This window comes from Medicago truncatula, chromosome 7, assembly GCF_003473485.1.
Source record: "Medicago truncatula cultivar Jemalong A17 chromosome 7, MtrunA17r5.0-ANR, whole genome shotgun sequence".
Lineage (NCBI taxonomy): Eukaryota > Viridiplantae > Streptophyta > Magnoliopsida > Fabales > Fabaceae > Medicago > Medicago truncatula.
The window spans coordinates 34,712,869-34,738,423 of record NC_053048.1 but is presented as its reverse complement, the minus strand read 5'-3'; the positions used below and the strand labels follow the sequence as shown (position 1 = coordinate 34,738,423).

At 31.9% G+C, this 25,555-nt stretch overlaps 2 protein-coding genes and 2 non-coding genes across 4 annotated transcripts; 3 read left to right on the top strand and 1 right to left on the bottom strand.

The window, feature by feature from the left end:
• Positions 1 to 240: 240 nt before the first annotated feature.
• Positions 241 to 312, top strand: TRNAD-GUC (transfer RNA aspartic acid (anticodon GUC)). Its single transcript has one exon. It is a non-coding gene; the product is annotated as a tRNA-Asp (tRNA).
• Positions 313 to 4,807: 4,495 nt separating this feature from the next.
• On the top strand, positions 4,808 to 10,152 carry LOC25498869 (methylsterol monooxygenase 1-1). Its single transcript, XM_013593838.3, has 4 exons — positions 4,808 to 5,194; positions 8,026 to 8,348; positions 9,510 to 9,657; positions 9,951 to 10,152. The coding sequence occupies exons 1-4, from the start codon at positions 4,865 to 4,867 to the stop codon at positions 10,029 to 10,031; spliced, it is 882 nt and encodes a 293-aa protein (XP_013449292.1). The 5' UTR covers positions 4,808 to 4,864; the 3' UTR covers positions 10,032 to 10,152.
• An 823-nt stretch (positions 10,153 to 10,975) lies between these two features.
• Positions 10,976 to 11,048, top strand: TRNAK-CUU (transfer RNA lysine (anticodon CUU)). Its single transcript has one exon. It is a non-coding gene; the product is annotated as a tRNA-Lys (tRNA).
• A 560-nt stretch (positions 11,049 to 11,608) lies between these two features.
• Positions 11,609 to 20,522, bottom strand: LOC25498867 (transducin beta-like protein 2). The gene is made up of 10 exons (XM_013593837.3): positions 20,186 to 20,522; positions 18,526 to 18,631; positions 17,511 to 17,571; positions 17,120 to 17,412; positions 16,326 to 16,465; positions 14,639 to 14,713; positions 13,123 to 13,213; positions 12,531 to 12,734; positions 12,376 to 12,420; positions 11,609 to 12,080 (listed from the first exon to the last, which is right to left on the bottom strand). Exons 1-10 carry the CDS (start codon positions 20,393 to 20,395, stop codon positions 12,007 to 12,009), a joined length of 1,299 nt encoding a protein of 432 aa, XP_013449291.1. The 5' UTR covers positions 20,396 to 20,522; the 3' UTR covers positions 11,609 to 12,006.
• Between the last annotated feature and the right edge of the window lie 5,033 nt (positions 20,523 to 25,555).

Here is a 25,555-nt window from a genome sequence, read left to right as displayed (position 1 = left end):
CTCACGATGGAATTTAAAAGTAATTGTACTATTAGCCTGTTTGGTGCCGAGTTTTTCTACCCACGTTTCAGTAAAAGCACGACAACAACCCACGTTAACCCAAAAGTTCCAATTGCTAGCTTTTAAAAATCATGGCAATTTTGCTTTGGAAATCCCCCAAACTTGCTTTTTTGCTTGCAAACTCCATCCAAACACACACTATAGTATAATATTCAATGTTACAACACATAAAACATTGAAGTCGTTGTAGTATAGTGGTAAGTATTCCCGCCTGTCACGCGGGTGACCCGGGTTCGATCCCCGGCAGCGGCGATTTTTTTTCATAAATTTGTTTTTTTTTTCGGTGCTTTTTTTTGTTGAGCCCATAAAAGTGGGCCTAAATTGTTGAGATAAACCACTATGAACTAGGCTCATACACCAATTGATTACAAATTTGACTTTATACCCCACAATATGATTTATACTCTTAAATGGGGATTTTTTTTTTTTTTTTTTTTTTAAGATTAAATGGGGATACTTGGTCGATCAATCACAATCATAAATATTAACACATGAACTACCTAAAACACCCTTCATCCTAACAAATAATTTTGGATTAAGAAATTGGAATTTGAAACCATCAAACCACTTTTTTTTACCGTTAAAATAAAAGTCAAAACAAAGGTATATAATATAGCTAGAAGATTTTAGCTACACGATGGTGGATTTGGAAGCTAATTCTGTTGGTGTCCAATAATAAATTTAACTGCTACATACTATCTAAATTTGCTTGGCCAATCTTTTGCATCTCTTTTGATCTTAATTTTACCAATTGAAATAATAATTATTAATCAAATGTACACTTTTTATGTAATTTTATATTTATAACCTACTTCAACCTCTAATTTTATCAAACACTACAAATGCAATCAATTAATTTAATTGCTATCAGCTAAAAACTAGTTTAGAAGTCATTCACTATTAACTAGTGTCTCAAATAATAAATTACTCATTTCATAAAAAAAAATTAAATACATCATTTATTCAATGAATTTGAAAAAATAATCCTCTCTTATATTTAAAATCAGAAGAAGTATAGGCACCCACTTTATCCCTAAAGAAAACTAAGAAAATGTTAACATGTGCTTTAAGGACATGTTAAGAAACTCAACCTAAAAATTCTGTTTTGAAAATTGTGTCAATTTATTGTTCAAAAAGTTAAAAATTAAATTTTATTAATAAATATTATTTATACAAACCTTAAGTTCTTAACATGTTCCCTAAAAAGTAAAAGGGGATACAGAGTGGGATTATGAGTTGGGCAATCAAAACCCTCTTATGCTTTGGTGCCTATTCAAGACAATCATGTTCATCTTGGTCGGTGGCTTGTAGACACCCTTGTCTTGGGGAATACGTCTGACTATAAACATCAAGACAAGCACACATCTCGATCTTATAATGCCTCTTTTAACGGGCTTAGATTCCTCTACACCTTTCTTGCTTCAACTTAGGCGCGAGAAATACCAACCAAACAAGTTAAAATGATCCCTATATCAACTTTGGCTAATAAAGGATATAACGAAACATGTTACATTATAGGTTGAATGGAATTTTTTTTATTGGTAACAGTCCTTCAATAGTTTATTATACGTCACTTTAAAAAAAAACATTTATGTCTTATTATGTGTTAATTTACAATACTAATGAACCAATACTATTCTTTTGAGCAAATTGTCACTTAATGTAACAAAATTTTAAAATAATACTTCCTTCGTCCCAGTTTGTAAACACTCTTTGAATTTTTCACATTTGTTAAGAAAATCTCTTAGTGCAATATTTGTGTGTTAATATTACCAAATGGTTTTTTTGTTTGTATTTGTATTAAATTTAACTTTTCATATTTCAAGACAAGTTAGCAGTATTAATTATGAATATGTTTAGGAAAAACATAATAAATACATCTAGTAATTTGCAAAAAAAAAAAAAAAAAAATTGGGATGAAGGGAGTATTTGATTATGCACTCTGCTAGTTAAAATAGTCTCTAATTATAAACAACATTAAACATGTTCTAGTATTTAACATCTGATGAATTGATAAATCCAGACACATTAAATTCTGGTATGGTTATTGCTACACCACTAGTACTCCCTCCGGTTACATTTATAAGCAAAAAAACACTTTTTAGATTCATTCAATACTTAATGTATTTGGTCAATATATAGACCAAATACATTTTGGTCAATATATAGACCAGATACATTATGTATTCAATGTACCTAAAAAATACATTTTTGCTTATAAATGTGATCGGATGGAGTACTTGGCAACAATGTTGAGTCTTGGACCACCATTTATCTTGATCGTATAGGAGTTAAACATACACCATAAAGTCCATCTCGACATGTATGGGTCATAAATAGGTGAAGGAAATCACATACTCTCTCCTGTATCAAATGTAAACAATTTTTCAATCAATAAATGATGTATGTGATCCATATTACAAATCACATACATCATTTGTTGGACGAACTTAAAAAGTGAAAAGTTGCTTACATTTGAAACTGAAAGGAGTATGCTCTACCTCTCTGACTCATGTAAGAAGTGTAGACCTAGCACCAATGGAAACAATTAATGTTTTTTTTTTCTTTTCACAAATGAGTTTTCTTATTGCACAACACTATAAAAAAGAGTAATAGTTTATTGAGCGGATTTGGATTCTATAAAATATTTTTCCGTTAAAAGACGGACTATACGACCAAATCATTGAGTCATGTCCATTGAATTTGTGAATCTAAATCATTTCGTGCATGTAACATAATTACTATTGTTTTTCAATTTTATTTAGTGATCTGAATTCATTCGTGTAAATATCATAGTCAATGGGAAAAATATCTCAAAGGAGAGACATGTTAATTAACATATATATATATATTATTGTAACCAAAAAAAAAAAATTAACATATTTTTATAGAATGTGTTTGTATAGTAAACTTGATGTACACCGTAAAAAACCATGTGGTATGGAAAAGATACACGATGATGAGGATTATGCCACAAACTCCGCAATGATCAGTGAAAATATATATGATTAGTGAAGTAATTGCAACATCATTTTCTTATTATGGTATTTTCCGTTTGGTTTCTACTTTTTGTTGTCCCCTATTGCTTCAGGTTTGGTCAATTCGAATGTATAATAAAAAAAAAATACACAACTCATTAGAAATCTCGTTCAAATTGTACGATTCAGAGAAGGGTAAATTTGGAAATCGCAGGAGCTTAACAAATAGGGTGGAGAATTAAAAGACAATTCAGATCAGGGGTAAATTCAGATAAGTTTACAATACTTTCACCACTCATGATTCAAAAACAGCAGTTTCTTATTAAGATGTGGGAGACATGCAATTTTCTGATCGAGGAAGGGTAACCCGTAGCAGTTTTAGCTTTTTCAAGTTATTTCTTCCATGTATAGATAGTAGCTTTTCATATGAAAAAAGGGTCACAAATCATTTATAAAATTCTAACACTCGAAATACCTATAGAAAAGAGTCATATAAGATGTATGTAATCTGATTTGTGAAACTACATTTACATTAATGCAATGCAATTTACCTTTTCTTCAAGTTTACGCGTTCTAAACTTTTAAGTCTTTTGCTTGCATTTTCTGTATTTTTCCTCTATCGAAAGACAATTATTTTCATACACAACTTTATCTTGTTTATAAAGCAACCTATGAATATGATGAACATTCATACACTTTCTAAAAAAAGATTGCACAACATATCCTAAGATTTCTGATTTGATCCTACTTGTAATAATCAAAACTAGTTTTGTTGTTTAACAAAAACACTAGTAAACAATAGAGGAGTGTTAATTGAACAACCATTTGGTTGACAACTTTTGGGACAACCATAATTTACAAAGAAAAAGTTGGTATTTGCACGAAAACCAAAGCAATAGAGAGATAAAGTAAAAAATAATGTGAGTATAAGAGAGAAAGTTGTTGCAAAAGTTGTCACAACATGAATGTTCAAATATTATTTCTCTAAACAATAATATATAAAAGAGCACTTATATTTATACAACTCAATTTTCTTATACATTTTTTTTCTTTATCTCTATCTTACTGTCACATCACTACCTTAATATATATATATATATATGGTTAAATATGTTTTTGATCCTTATAAATATATAAACTTTTCGTTTTAGTCTTTTTAAATTTTTTCTTCCACTTTTAGTCTTTATAAAATTTTCAATCAATACTTTTGGTCCCTATAAAATTTTCAATCACTACTTTTGGTCCCTATTTTTAAATTAATTTTTGTATTTTTTTTTAATAAAACTGTGCTGAAATGTGTAGAATATTTTAAAATATTTTCCCAATTTTTTTTTTATTTTAACAAAACACAAATTAAATACGAATTTTTAACCGTCAAAAATATAAAAATTCATGTCTTATTAAAAAATTCTAATTTTTTTTTAGAGATTCTTATAATATTATGAATTTTCTGTAAAATTTTATTATAGAAAATATGAATTCTACATATGAGTTTAATTTAAAAAAGGGACAAAAAGTGAAATTTTGTAGGGACTAAAACTTGAAGAAGTTTTTTAGAGGGACTAAAACGAAAAGTTAACATATTTATAGGGACCAAAAACATATTAATCCATATATATATATATATAGGGCTCTCTTTGTTTTTTCCCTACCAATAGATTAAAATTTGGGTGTCTAAGAATGATTTTCGTATATAAAATCATATTTTAAACAACTATAAATAATCTTACTTAGTTACACATCTCTCCTTCCTTATAAACTTCCAAAATTCTATTTCTCTTGGTCATCTCCTTACTCCTCCACTTTTTCCTCCAACTTTTCTCACTATGCTTCCATACCAAACCCTTGATGAATCAAAACATGCACTTGGAAGAAATCTCACTTTTGCCGAGACATTATGGTTCAATTACTCTGCCAAAAAAACTGATTTTGTTCTTCATTGCCACAACACTCTATTCTTGTGTTTGTTTTATTCTATAGCTCCTATTCCATTCGTATTGATCGAGCTTAGTGGATACAAAAAGTTGAACAAATACAAGATTCAACCTTCGGTGAATAAGACATTATTGGAAATGTTCAAGTGCTACAAATATGTTATGTGGACATTTATCATTGCAGTGGGTCCTCTTCAAATCATTTCTTATCCTACCATTAAGGTATGCAATCCTAGTTTATATATTTCTTGTAGACAATGCAAAATTAATCAGTTCAATCATTAAGTTAAACTTTTATCTTATAATCGTTGAAAGAATAATGGTAATACTTTAACTTTTTTTTTTTTCCTTCTAATATTTGCTATCTTATTAAGTAATATACATACAGATCACACCACTTTAGAAATAGGTTTTCGGTAAAGTGGTCAGACTCATGTGTATTTCATCTAATAAGAGAATAAAAGTTAAAAAGAAGTGTATTAAAATGGATTTGCTAGAATTATTCATGGCTAAAATTAAGCACAATTGAACTTACTCTTTATTTCATTTTGAGTATTTTTATAAAGATTAGATAGAAAAAGATTTATCATGATTGCAATAATTTTACTAAATAGTTCTTATCAGATATCAATAATTCGATTGGAGTATTGATAAATCATTTTTTCATAAAAATTTAGGGGTTGGATTAGGATTCTATGGAATTTTAAAAGACTTTTTTAATTATTAAAAAGTTTTGTGGTATTCAATTAAGATTTTTTGCAACTTAAAAAAGTCTTGTGGTATTCAATCAAGACTTTTTGTCATTTTAAAAAAGTCTTGAGATATTCAATCAAGACTTTTCATCACTTAAAAAAAGTCTTGTGGTATTCAAAATTATTCAAATTTCAAAGGATTGTTTAATAAATTGGATTTTGATGGATTTTGTGGGATTTTGTAGTGTAATTTTAACAATAAAAAGTCTTTCATGAAAAGATGAGATTTCTTGAGATTGTTTTTCTTTTACAAGTTACTATCTCTTTCTTCTCTCCTCTCTCTCTCTCTCTCTCTCTCTCTCTCTCTCTCTCTCTCTCATCCCCCCTCTCTCCCTCTCTCTATCTCATAAAAAAAAAAATTGTATTGAGAATATTATGATAGAGAGTATGTCGTAATCAATGTTCCGCAAATCGAGTGTTAACTCTCTGAGATTACCGAGTTTACGTTTTTATGTACAAAAATCGTGTTAACTCTGATGTAAAATCGGTTTCTGGTAAAATTGGAAGGTTTAACGAGTTTGACTGAGTTAACACTTGGTAAACTCATGTAACTCGACCGATTTGTAATGGCTGACACAATATATTTTTTTTAAAAGATTTGTAAGTGCTGACATAATTTTAAATATGCACAATTGAATCCTTTGAAATTTTAAAATCATATAAAATTCTTTGAAATCCTTAAAAGTCTGTGTGATAAATCCTTTAAAATCTCACAAAATCAATACAATCTCACACAGTCTTTTAAAATTTTAAAGACTTTTTATTTTATTTTATTAAAATAGTCTTTTAAAATCCTAATTCAATACACCCCCCTTAGTTAACAGATAAATTTTAAAAACTTATGAGACCGTATTGCCTTCCCCTCTCTCTAGTAAACAAACAATCTCGCCGCCTTACTCCTCCTCCCTCAAATCCAATATTTTCTAACCATGATATAGGATTTGACGATGATGGTGAAACGAATTTCAACCTCCGCACAATTGGTGGCCCATTTTCTTTTTCGGTGGTTGATGGGTGCACCTCTTCGATTTTCTGATGTTTCGGGTCTATTGAGATATGCACACTTCAAGACATCGTGTCTGCCTCTGGCTCCACTCTGGTACCGTCTTCAAGATGTCGTGTCTGCCTCCACTCTGGTATCTTTAATACTCGAAAGAGCTTTTATGCTTGCTACTGTTTTCAGAGAGCTGCTGACACTTGAATTTTGGTGACGTGTTGGCGGTCGATTCATTCGTCATATTTAAAACCCAAATATTCTTTGCAAATGTTCATTTATTATATTTTTTGTAACTTGGTTTCGTGTCCGTGCGCATGTTAGTCCACTTTGTTATTTATTTATTTTTTTTATTTTTTTTTCCGATGTACTCCCGTTTAGGTTATACCTGGATCAGGTCTTATGTCACAGTTTCTATGTCTCTTTATTTTATTGTTTTCTATTTTGTTTTGCCAAAAAAAAAAAAAGAGCTAACGGGATCACGAGGGGTAAAAGAAAATAACCGTGGATAGAGACCGGACAAAGAATCATCACCCAAGACTTAATTGTACTCTCTCTCTCTACTATACCCTCTTATGTTGATATGCAAAGAAAGAAATTGCATGTTTGTTAGCAAATGAGTTAACTTACGTCGGTGTTCTGAACGTGATTTAAGTTTTGTATGTTGTATTTTAATGTGACTTAAGCAACGTTGAGTTTAATATTTACGTGACTTAAGTCACGTGAGGGTATTTTGGGAAGTTTAGTTGGGAGTGAGCAAAATGTGATCGGAGAAGAACAACTTTTTTCCTTTTTCCACCCTCCTGGCTTCTCGCACGCTTAACAACATTTTGGATTATAGACTTCGAATAATATAGAAACACGTTAAAAACACCCTCCAACATCCTACAACATTTCGGATTTCATAATCCGAACCAGGTAATAAGGGTGGAAAATGAAATATTCTTAAGCTTTTGTGCAAAGATATAGTGTGTGGCAATATGGATGATCCCACTGTGATCCTACGATTAATATTGTTTTATAACTTACTGATATAATAGGCAATATACTATATAAATTTTAAAAGAATATGTATCGTTAATATAAATTTGATAAGGAGGTCGTGGGTGATCTATGATTTAAAGGATATATAGTATGTTAAATTGGCAAATTAACCATGATTATGATAAAATATGATAGGTTGTCTTATCCCTTTCTTACCCTATTACACAAAACAAACCCTTGATCTCTTATTTATGGTTTTCACTATTAAATGTTATAAATATTGACTGCGGATTTATTAGTTTTTTACCATAAATTTTGTTCAGTGGCTTGGGATTAGAACAGGTTTGCCATTGCCATCTGGCTGGGAGTTGTTTTGGCACCTAATAGTTTACGTTATTATTGAAGATTATGTAAATTACTGGTTCCATAGGATGCTCCATAACAAATGGGCATTTGATAACATCCACAAGGTTCACCATGAATACAAAACACCTATTGCACTTGCAGCTCCTTATGCCCATTGGTCTGAGATTTTGATACTAGGTTTCCCTGCATTTCTTGGACCAGCACTAGTTCCAGGGCACATAACAACCTATTGGTTATGGTTCATTTTGCGACAGCTTGAAGCCATTGAGACACATAGTGGGTAAGAGTTTGATCATTTCTCAAGTAATTAACTATATAAATATATTCATTATTATTGTGTAATATTACTGAATATTAGCCTTTTTTTATGACCTAAATCCTAGCCATCTTATAACATGTTAATATGTATAGGTATGAATTTCCTTGGAATCCTACTAGGGTGGGAATAGGCCAGGCCGAGTTAGGCTTTGCAAAGCCTGAGTCTGGTCTGCCAAATTTTTGAAGGCCTACGCCTGGCTTGCGGCCTATCATAGGCTTACATTTTAGAACTGAGCTTGGCATTCTGAAAGCCTGATACGGTCTGCTAAAAGCCTATTTCATGTGAACATCTTTAAATAAGCAATGTGTTCTAAGTTTAAATTGACTATCAAATTATTATATGAATCAGATTAAACAATCTTTTGATAATCAACATGAGTTTTTAGGAAATTTGACTATATATTGTATCATATTTCAATTCTAGTTTATAATAATACATTTAAATATAAAAAAGATTAATGCATACTAATAAACTTAAATTACTGGAAAACTTAATAAATTTTTATTTTAATTCAAAGTACAAAATATAATATAATAATAAATAATATTATTCATATTTACTTAAATAGGCCGGCCTAGTAGGCCTAAGAGGCTTTTTGAATGGTCTATAACTTGGCTTTTAAGCTAAATAGGCTTCTAAAAAAGCCTAGACCTTCTCTATTTAAGAAAAAAGTATGGTCTGGCCTGGCCTATCGTAGGCTAGGCCATAGGCCCATGTAGGCCGACCTGACCTATTCACATCCCTAAGTCTTACGATACAAAGTATATACCATTTCACAGAGGTCATGCATACCATGACTACCATCATTATGTTGGTGGGAGTGTCGTTGATTCAATCCCCACCATCAGCACGGTAGTTCCGATAATTCGGAGGCCTCGTTATAATCTTGACAATTTTCATTTAAAAATAATTGAAAAAAAGTTCAATATTACTTATAGTGACAAATAATTAAGTTGTAGTTAAATACATGAGTCAAAGGTCTTATTGCACTTATACAAAACTGACCCTAACGGTTAACATAAAACTAACAAGACTAACACTTGTCATTTAGCATTTTCATACATCTTAGCCTTTTTTTATGACCTAAATCTTAGCCATCTTGTAACGTGTTAATATTTATAGGTATGAATTACCTTGGAGTCCTACAAAGTATATACCATTCTACGGAGGTCCTGCATACCATGACTACCATCATTATGTTGGTGGAAGAAGTCAGGGCAACTTTGCCTCAGTATTTACCTATTGTGATTACATTTATGGGACAATAAAGGTAGCCATCATCTTCTATTTTATTTATTTATTTTATTTTACTTTAAAATAAGAGTTGTTTTATTTGAACAACTATTTGAATGATAATTTTGGGACAATCATAATTTACAAAGAAAATGAGGTATTAACACAAAAACTAATGTAATAGAGAGAAAAAATAAAAACATAATGTAAATATGGAGATAGAAAGTTGTCAAAAAATAATTATACATATACCATTTCTCTTAAAATAACTGTATTTGTTTTTACCAAATGCTAATGAACACAGCAATATTACTTATATTATATTTGCAGGGGTACCAATACAAAAAAAGGATGTATGAGAAAATATCCCCTACTTACACTTTCAACTCCCAAAATTACAAGGTGGACTAGCTGCTTAATGCTCTCAAGGAACTGGACCTCATAATATATGATTGATTAGTTGCATAATTTAGTTTGTTGAATAATCACTCATAATATATGGTTGCCCAAAGTTACTGTATCTGTTTTACGATTTCTCTAGACTACCTACCATGCATAATAAATGGTTGCTTAGTTGAATAATTTAGTTAGTTTTGCTAATAATTGGCACTTGCCATCATAAAAAATAAATTAATAATTGGCACTTGGATAATTTTACTTCTTTCTATGGGAGAAGCTTAACCGGATATTCATTTTATTTATCACAAGTTTGTGAGACTCAAATTTCTTTTGTTATTTTTCAAAGAATAAGCTTCATGCCAGGACAGGACTGAATGTTCTTTTGCAATATTTGCTAGCTAAGGCAAGAAAATACACCTTTTTAATATTTTCTCTCGTTACTTATTATCACATAGACTTAACCAAGATCCGATATTCAAATATACTAATACTATTCGTTCTGTTTCTCCTCTAATTAGATTGTTGTGATTGTGGTTCAGTATGTAGTACGCATGGTAATATGCATTTTCAGGCGAATAGATTAATTCAACCAACCTGAACTAAACCGAATATCATGGTTTAATTTGGTTCGATTTCACTTCTAATAAACATTTAAAACTGAACCAAATCATTGTATATTTGGTTATTTTTGACTAAAAGTCAAACTAAACCAAACTCTTACACTTCTACCACTATATACTCTCAAATTGATAGAAATCTTACAAAAATTAAGAAACTCCGAAAACAAAAGCATGTTTATGATATAATCTTTGTCGGCCATTGCTGTATCCCTTTTTCATTTTGACTATTTATTTATCTTCAATCCTCCGTATATATCTAACAAGTTTTATAAAAATTACACCATATATTTGATTTGTATAGGTATAAAATGATTGTAGCTTAAATAATATTAACAAGCCCGTCTAGCTCAGTTGGTAGAGCGCAAGGCTCTTAACCTTGTGGTCGTGGGTTCGAGCCCCACGGTGGGCGATTACTTTTTGCAAATTTTTTATTATTTTTTAAAATTATTTTCCACATCCTTTTCATGCCGAAAAAGTACTTTTGTTTATAGTGCGGCGTCACCCAAAATCCCCGTTTCTGCTACTTAATCGATTTGTATAATGTACAAAATTAAATTAAAGCTCAACTTTTGAGAAAATAATTTCAACTGTAGAACTCAAGAAATTTGTACAAACAGCTATATCTAGTTTTTTGAAAATAAGGTTACATCATTACCAAAACAAAATTCAGTTTTTTAAAATTTATTTTTTAGAAAATATCATTCACAAAAACAAATATAAAATTTAGCATAATTTTTTCATAAAATTCAATTCAATATATGTAAAATCATAGAACTAATAGCTTCTCTGGGTGGCTTAGAGCATAAAACACTCATGTATGCAGTGAATTTCATTGCAATTCCAGTCATCTGAAATAAGTATTTGTAGTTAAAACCAAGATTTCCGGTTATTTGCCTATCCAACCATCACTTGCATTTCATGTCTTGAAAATTGAAAGGAATAATGCCCTCATCATGGTACAGTAATAAATATGAAAAAAGTTTTTAAATGAAGTACATTGTATAAGAACTAGCAACATGTCCAATATTTCCTCTTCCAAAGTTACTAATACACTATTCTCGGATTACATCATTTAATTCTAGCTATTTAGAAGTCAAGCACAATCAAAATTCAAAACCAACAACACCGTCTATGTTTGTACAACTCATAAGTCACAAAAATTCGATAAGATCAGGGTCAAAGCAGCAACATAAGGACTAATCTTGTTTTCAGCTCATTCTAATTTATAATTCATCTTTTTCCATGATACCGTGCAGTTTTTGTGAAAGGACTGAAACAAAGAGAAGAGAGCATAGTTGAAAACATTTGAAGCAACACTCTTTAAGCATGTATTAGTTGTCAGCAGTAGCATATGGTGCACTGGTAGTTCATGATGGAGCTGCCCACAATTTCACTTTCTTGTCACCACTAGCTGTCGCTAAAACCAAGACTTTTTCATTTCCTGCAAAAGGCAACAGTGTTTAATACAGAAAAAATACATGCTGGTTTGTATGTGATACATTCTAGGCATGATTGTGATGGAGATATAAACACATTTATTTAAAATTATATTAACTGTAAGATTATCAACAAATTTTTTTATTAACTTCTAACACTGCTTAGCAAAGACAAACTACATGAACCAGATTTGGCACAACTTTTATTTGAACTGATCCTACCCACGGCTCAAAATTGTCCTTATGTATTTATTGGTTGTTTAAAATAAAAATGGAGTAGAGAAATATTAGCATCTTTACCCATAGGAATAGCTTTAGGCCCCCATGCAATGCCTGTAATGTCACCTGCAAGTGAAGGAAATAATCAATGAGTAGAAGGTCGTAAATGGAAAATTATTTGATTTTTTTTAATTGCAATTGGTAGGAAATAAAAAAGATTTGATTCTTGGGCATACCATCATGGGCTTTTTCGGCTGTATCCAAAACCTTTCCAGTCTCGACACTTAACCACTGCAATGTGGAACCATGGGTTGCAGCCAAAATTTTTCCATCAGGTGAAATACTGAGGCGATCATAGTGCAGTGTAGTACCAGCAGAGTCACGAAGAGGAATTGGGAACACCTTCAGTGTCTTTGGATCCTCATCCATATGATAGCGAACTTCAAGATACAGGGACAAGTACAGTGAGAGGAAATGACATAATTAATAACCTATCCCCTCAGGTGGCACAAATGAATTATGAACATTTCTATAAGAATTTCAACCATTGCCTCAACCCCACGAGGAAGAGGACATATTAATCGATCCAATAACATATGGTTCTTGAACTATGGCCAGCGAAAATAAGTAATGTGGAAAAAAATAATCCATTTTCAGCTTTAAAATCGCATGGAAGTACAACTTTGAATTCTTCATTAGCAATATTTTATATATTTTGTCGACATTTAAACTATTTTGCACTGCAGGTTACTGGGTGGGCATGGGATTTTGACAGAAAATAAAACCAATTTGACGAGTGAAAAATAATCATCTTCAAACTTTGCTTACCATTGATATTCCATATTCTTAAGGAACCGTCCTTGGATGCAGTGATTATTTGCTCAGAGTTTGGAGAAAAGCATAACCAAGTCACAGCACTCTGAACAAAGAGAAGTAATAAAATCATTGATCACATCAAATCATAAATTACAATGAAGACCTCATGAAGAAAGGAGTATGTTCGTAAACAAATTTAGTCATACTACTGAATACATTTGATTTAGAACTTGAAGAAATTTATAATAAGGTCAAAGCAGTCAAAACATTGTAGCAATTATATTGCTTCCATGGAAGAAGATTCTGGCATAAAATTAAATAATTTTCTAAAACGTGGTTAAGTAATTTTCATAAACGTGAGTATCGTCTCCCTTGCATTTCCCATGGTTTATGAGTTTATTCTGCCTATAATATTTGTAACTTTATGTACCTTTATTCCAATAGATACGGAATAAAGAACTTCTTCATTTTTTCGACATTATCTAAGACCAATCATGTTATAACACTTCCTACGAAGCTTAACTTTATGTTTTCACTTGTGTACTCCCCTAAAAAACCTTCACACTTTGGTCAGAAGCCCCTAGATTCTCTAAGTAGCTTGAAACCTTAACAGTTTTTGTGCCTTCGAACACCCTCATCCAAAACCCTTTTTTAAAAACTCCTGTATTTAAAAACCTCCAAATGCAACCATTTGATCATTCAAACCCTAGCATGATCATTTTTATTTACTCTCTCAACTCATACACCCATAACCAAGTTAGTGTGATGGTTAGTGAACTATGAAGCCCTGACAAGTCGACACTGCTAATTTTAAGAATATAGGACACCGACACCGATACATATATATTTAATATAATTGAACAAACTATGAACATTATCTATATAAAAAAAAAAATCTAAATTGAGAATTAAAATATAGGAGTAGATCTAAATTAAGCAACTTGGTTCATTACGAAAAAGTTCTTAACCAAAATATGACAATTTTTCACCTCCATTTATCCGACTACTTAACTGAAGAGCTAAAAATAATGCTATCAAATTTAATGTCCACGTCCCCATCATTGATCATCACTACTTCAACACGTCTTTAACTCCCATAGAAGTGTTCAAGAGGTTTCTAAGGAATGTTAAAGTGTGTCGAAGCGGAGAAGAATTTTTTTTTGGGACACTTGTCGGACACCAAGACACGCCTAATGCCAGAGGTGTCCGTGCTTCAGAGGTAGTGAAGCTCTCTCCAGGTATAACTTTACAATTTATGCAAAGCCACCTCAATTTTGTACAGGGGTAAGATAAGATGTTTTTGTTTAAGAAAGCAAATGTTAGCTGTTTTAAAATAAAATGCATGAAAACAAACATATAATATACCTCTCACATTTGGTCAAAAAAATAACCCACATAATTGAAAATATAATGCATTTGATGGAAAATATATTTAACTTTTTTTTACTTCCAAAATCTATTCATCATGTCAAAATCAGGCTTAATTAGAAGTCAAAATCACTCAAAAATAGTAGTGTTAAAGTTAAACCTTATGCCCCTTAAGCTGCATAACATTTGAAACTTCTTTGACAGATCCATCCTTTGAATATACAATCTCCCAGACCTGAAAGACATTAAACAAGCAATACTGAAGAACATATAAATAACAGTGAATCAGTTTTCGGTGGCATAAATAGGTTACAACCCAATTAGTCCTCAATAGTGTTAAACCTTTTATAGCATTATCTAAATTTGGTGGCATAAATAACTTTTTAGACAGATACACCTATTTCAGTTTCGGTTCCAATAGAATAGGTGTATTGAGTTCCTATCATTATTAGTTTTCTCCCTCGCCATTTCAGGAATTTCGTTAAGTGATGAGATGATTGAAATAAATACATTGAGACGATAACAGATGCAAAAATCTATTCTATTGGCCTGCTATCTCAACCATTTCTGTCAAGGGTCACTTCCTCCCTAATGCAAACCTTTTTCTCCCTTGTTCCCTTACCCACCACCCCCTTTTATCTTTCCACCTTCCCAGGTATTATGCAGATATAATCTTTCTCGGTGAAATGTGAAAATTCAGGCATATTTATAGGGGCATGCCAAGGCACCATCTAGTGACAACTAGCCGCTAGGGAGTACTTTTGTCTGTCACACAAAGCTCATTGTGGAATCCAATTAGAGGAAATTGTCTCGTGCATTGGTTTGGCTTGAACAGAATGCTGAGAAATAGAAACAAAAATGGTTTGGACCCGAGAGTGAATACGGTGTGATGGGGATTGGGGGGGGGGGGGGTTGGGAGGGAGTGAGGCTAGAAGCTGTCAGATGCCAATAAGCAACTATCTACAGTTGTTTACCATCCTCGGACAATTTCAAATTTCAAAGACCCTGTGTGAAGGTCTCACTTCCCCTTATTCTCTCTCTTTTTTTCTTCATATTCCCAGCCTTTTCCTTTTCACTTGTTTTTCTACTTCAATCTCTTTTTTTTTCTTCATATTCCCAGCCTTTTCCTTTTCACTTGTTTTTCTACTTCAAAACTAAAAAGCAACATCTTGAGTTTCAATTTATTTTTCTCATCGACCAAGATAGAAAATTGCTTGGGACCAGATTGCATATTAACCATTCATAAAATTAAAATAAAAAATGACACATAAGCATAGAGAGAGAGAGAAGCATAAAAAGGTAACTAGACAAGGGAGGTGATTGGATATTCAAAAGCATGAACAGAATATCATGAATCAGTTAGCATCTTTGCCATGTTGCTTATTTCTTTTTCAATTGAATTGTAATAAATAAATGCAGGAGAACATTTTCAAGGCTAGAACCAAATAGGTATTAAAACCTAATGTGGCACAATCGCATTGCTGAGTTGAGGACAAGGACTAAATCTAGATCACAACCTGAGCTAGTAAAAGACGGGAGAGTCAGCCTAAAGGCTCCATCCTATTGCATACTAGATGCGCATGCGACTAGCTGTGTGTGTGTCTATGCGCGTATACATTAAATAGATTAGCATGTCCAAATAAATTAAGGGTAACAAGTTCCTGTTAAGGATTTAAAAATGGAAACAATTGCTAAATTTTATGTTGAAAAGTTGCTTTTTAATATTTCAATAGATTGAATACACAATTTTCAAGACAAAGTTTCTGCTTTGAGCTTCTTAACGACTGCCCTAAGGGCACTTGTTAGCATTTCCCATAAATTAAATAGAATTATAAAATAAATGTCACCTTAACGTCTGCAGTAAACGCTGCAGCTGCAATGAAACGTCCATTGGGTGATATAGTAGCCATGTTATTTTTAAGTTGATTTGTATCCACATGCCCCAAACTCTTCCCGGTTTTTCCATGCCAAAGAATGATGTCTGTTCCTGAATTTGGAATCAATGTTAGGACAGAGATTGTAGAAAGTCATATTGAATATTATGTAGTGGTGTAACAATAGATGTCATATTTTCTCAAATAATTCCCAGTGAAAGTAAAAAACAGAGCATTTATTTTAGGGAGCGGCACAAACCTCATACAATTACCAAAATTTAGTTCACAATTTATGTATCTAATTCAGAAGTGTGTTTTGTAGCTGAAACCTTTACACTATTTAGTGGTCAAATATCTAAGGTACAGCTTATCAAAATAAAAAAACTAGGGCATAAGGAAAGGGAACATAAATTTAACAGTATACTCTATTTGAAACAATTTGTTGACTTTTACCAATACAAACCATTCTTTCTCCTCTAGCTACTTCTAAGTAAAATCCAACCTCCCTTTAAAGTATACAACAATTCTGAAGGGAGGTTGGATTTTACTTAGAAGTAGCTAGAGGAGAAAGAATGGCATGTATCGGTAAAAGTCAACAAATTGTTTCAAAGAGTATACTGTTAAATTTATGTTCCCTTTCCTTATGCCCTAGATTTTTTATTTTGATAAGTTGTACCTTAGATATTTGACCACTAATAGTCTAAAGGTTTCAGCTACAAAACACATTTTCTTTTATGTTCTAATGTGGGATGATAACATCAAGATACCTTCTGAACACGATGCAATTAATGCACTTCCATCAGCACTGCCATAAGTAGCGGACGCTCCAAACATAGTAATTATTGCTTTTTTATCATGAACTTGGCGATGTTCCCACTTAATCTCCGGTAGAGGGAGCTTTGCTTGTGACTTATCTTCAGAAACTTTAGGTTTCTCTTCACCATACATGTATAATGAACAACCAGTGAGACTGTGTGAGGACACAACAATGGAGGATGCATCATCAGCAAATGCAACTGCAGTTGGAGGACCTCCAGGAGGCAAATTAATTCTGTGAAACCTGCAAAGTCATTGAGAAAATAAAATTTAAGCAAATAGAATATGATTGACGTTAAGTTGATATGTATATGTATAAAGAGGCTGTTGAAATTCACATACTTGAAACTTTTACTCGAAGCATCCTCCAACTTGAATACTCTCACCACTCCATCAGCACAAGCTGTTTGCACATATTATATTTCATAAGATTGTAAGAGAAAAGTTTTGTAAATAATGTTCAAATGCTCATACAGGTTAAAACTAAAAACAAGACAATTTAAACACCTAGAAGTCCTATGCCATACTCAGAGAAGTCTACGCGAATGTTAGGAGACAAGAATGATAGATGAAAAATACATATCAACAAATCTAATTACTTAGTGACAACAAGGCATAAAAATAAATTTTGGGTGAAATGCTATGTTTGCAGCTGATTTCATTTGGCTGGCCTTTAGTGGTTTTCCCGATTCCCACAACTTCAGTGGTATTTCTTCCTCACTTGAACATTTTTTACACTTTTGGAATAAAACTATTTTTGTGGCTGCTGAGCCCGTGATGTCTTCAGTATAATTTCCCGTAGGCAGAGGCATTGCTTAACTATGTCGTATCATAAACAATGCTAGAAAATTCATCAAACCCCCTCCGAACTGCAGTCTTAGATTGGAATTTGGATGCATGTTCCAGTTCAAGGTGAATCGGCTTTGTGTAGGGAGGGGAGGAAGGGGGAGAGCTTATGCTGCTAAACTCAAAAATAGAACATGTCCACTTTGCAATAAAATTAATCAAAGTGGGCGAGGGAAGGAGAGACTCTTTATTCTCTGCAACACAAACGAAGAAACTAATGGCAAGGGGGATCATGAGAGAGACTGTAAGAGGGCCAGATTAAAGGGAAGAGGTTTGTGTTAGCAAATAATTCTTGCAAGCCTATTGGCTATGAAGCACCAACACAACTCTAACCCTCACAGTGAAGTAAACTTAGGGAGAGCCATATGTGATCATTTACAAAAAGGTTGATGCAATCAAGACGGTAGTAACTATAAACATTACTAGATATATCTTCGGTTGATGAAATCATGATGGTAGTATCTATAAACATAACTGCAGATATTATTTATGAACAAATATGTTTAAATACCTGTTGCCAAGTTTCGTCCATCAGGAGAGAAACATATCCCTGTAACTGCATCACCATGGCCTTTCAAGGTATTCAAATCCAATGGATGATGCCGCTTGATTTGATCCTTATGTTCCAAAAACAAAAGGTTAGGCCAAACAAAAATCAAACTATAGAATAATCGCAGCAAGTTACTGATAACCAATAAATGTTGTGTGTTGCGTTTCTTAAAGAAGAAGCACAATGGCATTTGAAAGTGAAGACCTACAGAAACTACTTAAAATCCTTAAGCTTCACCAACACCCACCCGCATAATACAAAATTGAAAATTTATCATTAATCAGAAATAAACTTAAATTTCCACAAAATAATAGCTAGTTAACACTTGAAGAAGCACTCGAACAAACACTAATGCAAACCTGAGATTACAACTTGTAAGTTAGCTTCTTCCATTAAAATCCAATAACCAATTAATGTTACCAAAACCCTAAAAAGGTCTCTCAAAGAGTAGCTCAATTGTATAGGTTGGGACATCTAATGAGAATATTATGTAGGAGATCCTTGCTACTCACAAATTCCCTCTCTCCAAACAAATTAACCACTAACATTTGTCTATCAAAAATAAAATTTACCAAAATCCTAAAAGGAAAAGTTGGGCTCGTTTACTTTATGAAAACTTTTTTTAATTTCATTTTTAAAATTTGTGTTAGTTTTACTTGTTAACAAAGGACAAAAGAGCTATTTCCGGAAACTTGTTAACAATTGTCTTGCATTTCCGGAAACAATGAAAATGACAAAAAGAGTTATTTTTATTATTTCCTGAAATGCATGATCCATAGTTAGCTTTTTATCTTCTCTCCATCACAAGACTCACTTCAAAAGTCTTTTTTTTTTCTTTATTATCAAGTAAAACTACCACAACTCTTAATAAATGAAAATACAAGTAGAACAATGTTTTCACGAAATAGACCGGCCCTAAGTTTTTGAACCTGAATCACACAATCTTCACAAACACCATGACAAATCATCAATATAGACGACGACAACAACAACAACCAAGCCTTATCCCACCAAGTGGAGTAGGCTACATGGGTCAAACGACCTCATAATGTTCTATTAACCTCTAGATCTTTCTTAACCGTTTCTTTTATAGTTTTTTAGGTCTTCCTTTTCCTCTAGCAATTTAACTCCCTCCATCTAATCTACTCTCCTTATTACAGAACCTACAAATCTTCTCTCTACATGCCCAAACCACCTAAGCCAAGTTTCCACCATCTTTTCTACGATAAGTGCTACCCCAACTCTTTCTCTAATGTTATCATTTCGAATCATATCATGTCCAGTCTTATCACACATCTAATGCAACATCTTCCTCTCTGCAACTCTCTCAGTAAATCATCAATATAAAGAACAAAAACATAAAACTCAGGTACCAATACTATACTACTTTCCAGTTTCCAAAAACATCCTAAAAATGAAAATCAAGCTTCTTTCACTTCGATACAACACCAAACTTTCATAATCTAAAACCAATCCCTCATAAACTAACAAAATTACTCAATTTCCATAACACCAACACATATAATCAACCATGCATAATCAAATCTCAAACACGCACATAACAATCCACAAAACACAGTAACATCAAAATCAATTGAATAAATTGGAAAATGAAAATTACCTTATCAGAGGAATGGTGTTTAGGGTTAGATTTTTTGTTCGGAAGTGGTTTTGAAGATGGCACGATTGGGTTGGGATTCGGATTTGGATTGAGATTTGCGATGGATCGGACTTCGGATTGGCGTTTACGATAATAGGTGTTGAAGAAGAGAAGAGCAATGATGGCACCGAGAAGAAGAGAAAACGCAACAATGGGGAACAATTCATCCATTTTCTTCTGATCGGAGATTTGATTAAGGTTTTAGGTGAAAATGGTAATGGAAATGGCGGGGTTTTATATGAGGTGGACGATGGAAGAAAGAGCAGGATTGTACACGTGGAATATTGCTACACTCTCCATCTTTAATTTGGTAAAAAAGAAAATTCAGACAAATAATAAATAATATTGTTCTGAATACAAGATAACATATGATCATTAATAATGATAGTCTTAATACTTTCTCCGGTCTTATTTATAAAAAAAATTGATTTTTTAGATTCATTAAATAATTGTTGTATCTGACCTAGAAATAGACCAAATACATCAACTATTCAATGAATCAAAAAAGTAAATTGTTTCTTATAAATAGGACCAGAGGGAGCATATCCACAAGTCGGCAAAATATCGAAATTGTTAGGATGGATGTCATGATTGGGGTTCGAACTCCGGTACCTCCACTTGTATGTATGAGTTTATAATGGTTTTGTCATTTTATCTATCTATCAAAAAAATGATAGTCCTAATATCAATGACATATGATCATGAGTTTAGAAATTAACATACAAGTATACAACAATGGTGCACTTGCAAATAAATAAGTGACTTTATTTATTTGTCTTCGGATTCTGATGAAACTTATCAAAGCTTTATAATGAAGTAAGAGTTTTACAAACCTTTAACATGGCTCCAAATGCATAATTGGTATTAAGTTTATTATGTAGACATCGTCAATCAGTTGTTTGCAATTAAATTAAATAGACATCGATATTAAATTCATTTTATCAAGTCAAATGATCGCCTCCTTTAATTCTCAAGTTTCCACTCCATGAGGTATTGAGGTTGTGGTAGTCCTTGAAACCATGTTGTCTTGGTTGGTATGAACTTGCTTTTTCTACCTCTTTGATGTATCTTGATATTATAACAACCCTGCTCCTTGAAAATTGTCACGTCCACGTTGCATTTTATTTCACCCGCATTTGGCTTCCTTTACCGGATCATACTGCTACAACCGCAATCTTCAAATGTGTTTATGTTCCCATCGAAAGCTATTGCACCATGCGTTTTGCTATTTTGGATACGCTGACATTGTAACAAAGTGTCATGTGTAACCTGCACTGCCAGACGATGACATATTTCAGCGTCATTCAATAGTTTTTTCGTTTATTTGCTTCCAAATGCACCAAAGAGTCATAACAAACATGTGTAGATTTTGTTTATTTACAACTTTCGATTTATAGCAAATGAACTCCCACAAACAATCTTCAGTGCACAACTCTTCAACCTTATTGCAACCAAAGAAAACATGTCAATCATTCTTAAATGAACCCTCACAATGAAAACACATATCCGAGCATTGCACACCTTGGTTTGTTGCCTTTCTGTTGTGGGGGAGACAACATCGAGCCGCTCACCTAAGGAGACAACCTTGGTTTGTTGCCTTTTTGTAACATATCAGTCATTTAAGTTTAAAAATATGTTCACAGTAACTCTTCTGTTAAACAGACGTTAACAAATTGATGAGTTGGCAGTAAGTTTTAAAAATTGATGAGTTCCCCACATGTTTGTCTTATTTTGTTATCATATTGAATGTTGCTTTAAAGGTAACATGGTAAACTACTCAACGTGCTCAAAAATCTGCTAAGGATGCAAAGTTCAAAACTACAAACACCAAGAATGTAGGAACATCATCATTTAAGCCAAACACAGTTGCAACAAGAACATCAGTCCTCCTCAATGAAGTATTAGCTCCCACAACATTTACCCGGTAAAAGATGCAGCCAAAGAAGACTATACATCTTAGCTTAGCTTAGGCATGATTTTATGTTTTTTTTTCTCGTGTGTTTATGTGATCAGTATGTATGATCCACTTATTTTAGTTATTTTGAATGAAACATGGAAACTAGAACCTTGATCGTATTTGGGTTATTTTGGTGCTATTGTTAAAACATATAATCAACAACAATCATATGTAAGACATGGTATTTTATGGTTATGTTGTGATGAAAGAATTATGTTGATAATGTGTTAATGATTGTTATTATTTTGATCGCATTTTATTATTCTATAATATCAATATAATAATATCTTCTCATTAAACATGAACATATTACTTTAATTATAACCAAAACGCAATACATTACATTGAAGAAAACACATTACATTCAAATATGCAGGTTACAACCAACACACTAAAGTAAACAAATACAAACATTACAATGCTTGATTACTTAACATGATTAAATATCAAGTTCATTGTTGTGATAACACAAATTACAGCCAACAACATGCAGGTTACAACAACAATCTTCAACAAAAACTTTGTGGTTTCTTCTTCACTTTTGAACTTAAACAATTTCCTTTTAATGTTCATAATTTCCAAATATTTTCTTCCACAATCAACATAATTTTTTATTTGAAGGAATTCATTATGTATTGGTGTTGCAATTTGTGTTTGAATTTCCCTGTCTAAACGGTTCATCACCACTCTTTTCAGAACTATATATTATCACTTCATTTTCAGATCTGCATTTGCTAGAATAAAAAAGCTAACAACTTTAGATCTAGTTTCTTTGTGCATGGATAAAATTGGATATGGTTTTAGTGATTTGTGAAAAAGAGTTAAAAAATGTGAAAAGTAAGAAAACTATGTATTGTTATTTCCGTTGAAGGAAAAAAAAGATAAAAAAGCGTATATGCAAAAACGCCAGTCACTCTTACAGTGTTTGAGAGAGTTTGTTAGAAACAAACTTTCAACATCAATAGCAATAATTTCATATCACATCCTTTCTTTCCACTCTCTCACACATTTTATTTTTTTAGCTTTTGATTTTCTTGTGTTTTTTCTTCTTTCTCCTTTTAGCTCATTTGCATTTCCACTCTCTCACTAACTCATATCACGTCCTTTCTTTCCTCTCTCTCACTCACCTCTCCTTTTCTCTTTAACAGGTTCATCAGGTAAGGTTACTTCAAACTTCATACACCATCCATTACTAACTATTTCAAATTAGTTAACTTGTTCACTATTCGTATTGGCTCTTTATTAACTATCTTATCAACTATCTATTACTTTAAAAAAAAAAAAATCTTATTAGTTGAATTAAGTTTTAAATAAAAGATCTTTCCAACAAGTGCTCGATGACATTTATTACCTCCGTCCTTAATTATAAGGCTTTTTGGAAAAATAACGTAAATTAAGAAAATTGAAAGTGGTAATAAATTTGTTTGTAATTGCTATTGTTTTTATAATTTTATCCGTTAAGAAAGAGGGTTAATGTATGTTTTCAATATAATATTTAATGTTGATTGAAGAAAAAGATATAAAATAAATAGGGGTGTATTGATCAAGAATTAATTAATGTACTTGAAAATACCAAATAAATCTTATAAAAAGAGATAAAAGAATTTCTCAAAAGGATCTTATATTTAGGGACGGAAGTAGTAGCAAGCAACAACGGAGGCAATATTAAGAAAACAAAAAGTGGAAACTTTACTTTGAAAACAACAATTTTTAAACATTAAAAAATTGAATGTTACGCTTTCTCTTTATTTCTCAAGATAACATGTTTATTTTAATTTTCTTAATAATTGTCCGGAATACACTCTTCAGCATTTTCAATAAATAAATTAAGTTGGCGTGTTTTTCTAAGTTAAGAAATTATTTATTAAAAAAAAACTTCAATTTCCAATATATTGGATGCAAAAAAAAAAATTATACTCCCTTCGTCCCATAATACATGACACAGTTAACTCTATTACGCATACCAATGCATAATTTGAGCTTAAATATCTTGAATAATATATTACTACTTCCGTCCCTAATTATAAGACCCTTTTGAGAATTATTTAGTCCCTTTTTATAAGATTCCTTTTATATTTCCAACTACATTAATTATTTCTTTACATACATGCCCCTATTTATTATACACCTTTTTCTTCAATTAGCAATAAATAGAATGTTGAAAACATAAGCCAACCCTCTTTCTTAAAGGATAAAATTGTAAAAACAATAGTAATTACAAACATATTTAATACAAATATCCACTATCTTAATTCCCGTTATTTTTTCAAAAGGGCCTTATAATTAGGGACGGAAGTAGTAGAAAAAATTATGAAAATTTGATATTTTAAAAATATTCAACGAGACGTATCTAACAACATCTTATATGATATTATTTATCTTTGTATATTAGTAGAAAAATATGGTCAAAGTAAGTTAGATCAAAATTGCACATTTTCAAATGGGTCATCATTGCAGAACGGAGGGAGTAAAAACTTGTTGTTTAAAGTGTTTAAAAAATTCCTATATGACACTCATTAACATTTCCGTGTGCATAGGAAAATGTTAACTTGTGTCTCTAGAGTACATGTTAAGAAAACTAAAGTAAAAAATTTATTTAAAAAATTATATCAATTTTTAGCACATCTATAAGGTCTGCTATTTAAGTCCAGGGATCAAACAAAAATGTTTTTATAACAACCAAATCATAGTTAATAAATTCAAGAGTAAAACTATTTGAATGTAATTTATGTATATTGAAAAAGGCTACACCAACAAAATCATGTATCACCTTTTTTTTTATAAAAATAAAAGATATTCATTCATTCAAATTGGTAGAGTACATCGATACAATGAAAATTCGCTAAAAACAAAAAGGATGAATCTGTGAACAAACTCACAACATCCATGTTAATAGCATAAAACGGCAAAGTACTAAAGCCTACACATATGAATATATTTAAGCCTCCAGAATACCTATGTCTCCGGATCTGCAATGTTGACGACTCCAAAGTCATTGATTTGATCTGCACTGGATCGAAGCTGATCTAACAATCTGAACCGAACAAATACCTGAACGAAACAAGAAAGGCAAACAACGTCGCACAAAGACGACGAACAAAACAAGGTCGCATTAAGACGACGAAATCACAAAAAAAGGAACGAAATAGATGTGTAAATCACTTATTTCAATAAAAGGGAAATAGAAAAAACAAGTTAGAGGGGTGATTTTGGATCAAAAATTGACCCTAAATCACCCCTCTTTAGTGGATGAAGGTGAAAAAATTAGGGTTTTGGTGGCGGCTCCCAAGAGAGAGTCTTGACTCATTTTGTGATGTTTTTCTTCTTTCTTTTTTTTACTAAGTTATCTTTTGTATATTAATGGACTCTATGTA

Coding starts and splice junctions, on each gene's coding strand:
- LOC25498867 (XM_013593837.3), bottom strand. CDS start 20,395: ATGGATGAATTGTTCCCCATTGTTGCGTTTTCTCTTCTTCTCGGTGCC. Junction 17,572..18,525: donor TGGACGAAACTTGGCAACAG/GTATTTAAACAT, acceptor ATGTGCAAACAG/CTTGTGCTGATGGAGTGGTG. Junction 12,735..13,122: donor AAGAATATGGAATATCAATG/GTAAGCAAAGTT, acceptor TGTATCTTGAAG/TTCGCTATCATATGGATGAG.
- LOC25498869 (XM_013593838.3), top strand. CDS start 4,865: ATGCTTCCATACCAAACCCTTGATGAATCAAAACATGCACTTGGAAGA. Junction 8,349..9,509: donor GCCATTGAGACACATAGTGG/GTAAGAGTTTGA, acceptor TAATATTTATAG/GTATGAATTACCTTGGAGTC. Junction 9,658..9,950: donor ACATTTATGGGACAATAAAG/GTAGCCATCATC, acceptor TTATATTTGCAG/GGGTACCAATACAAAAAAAG.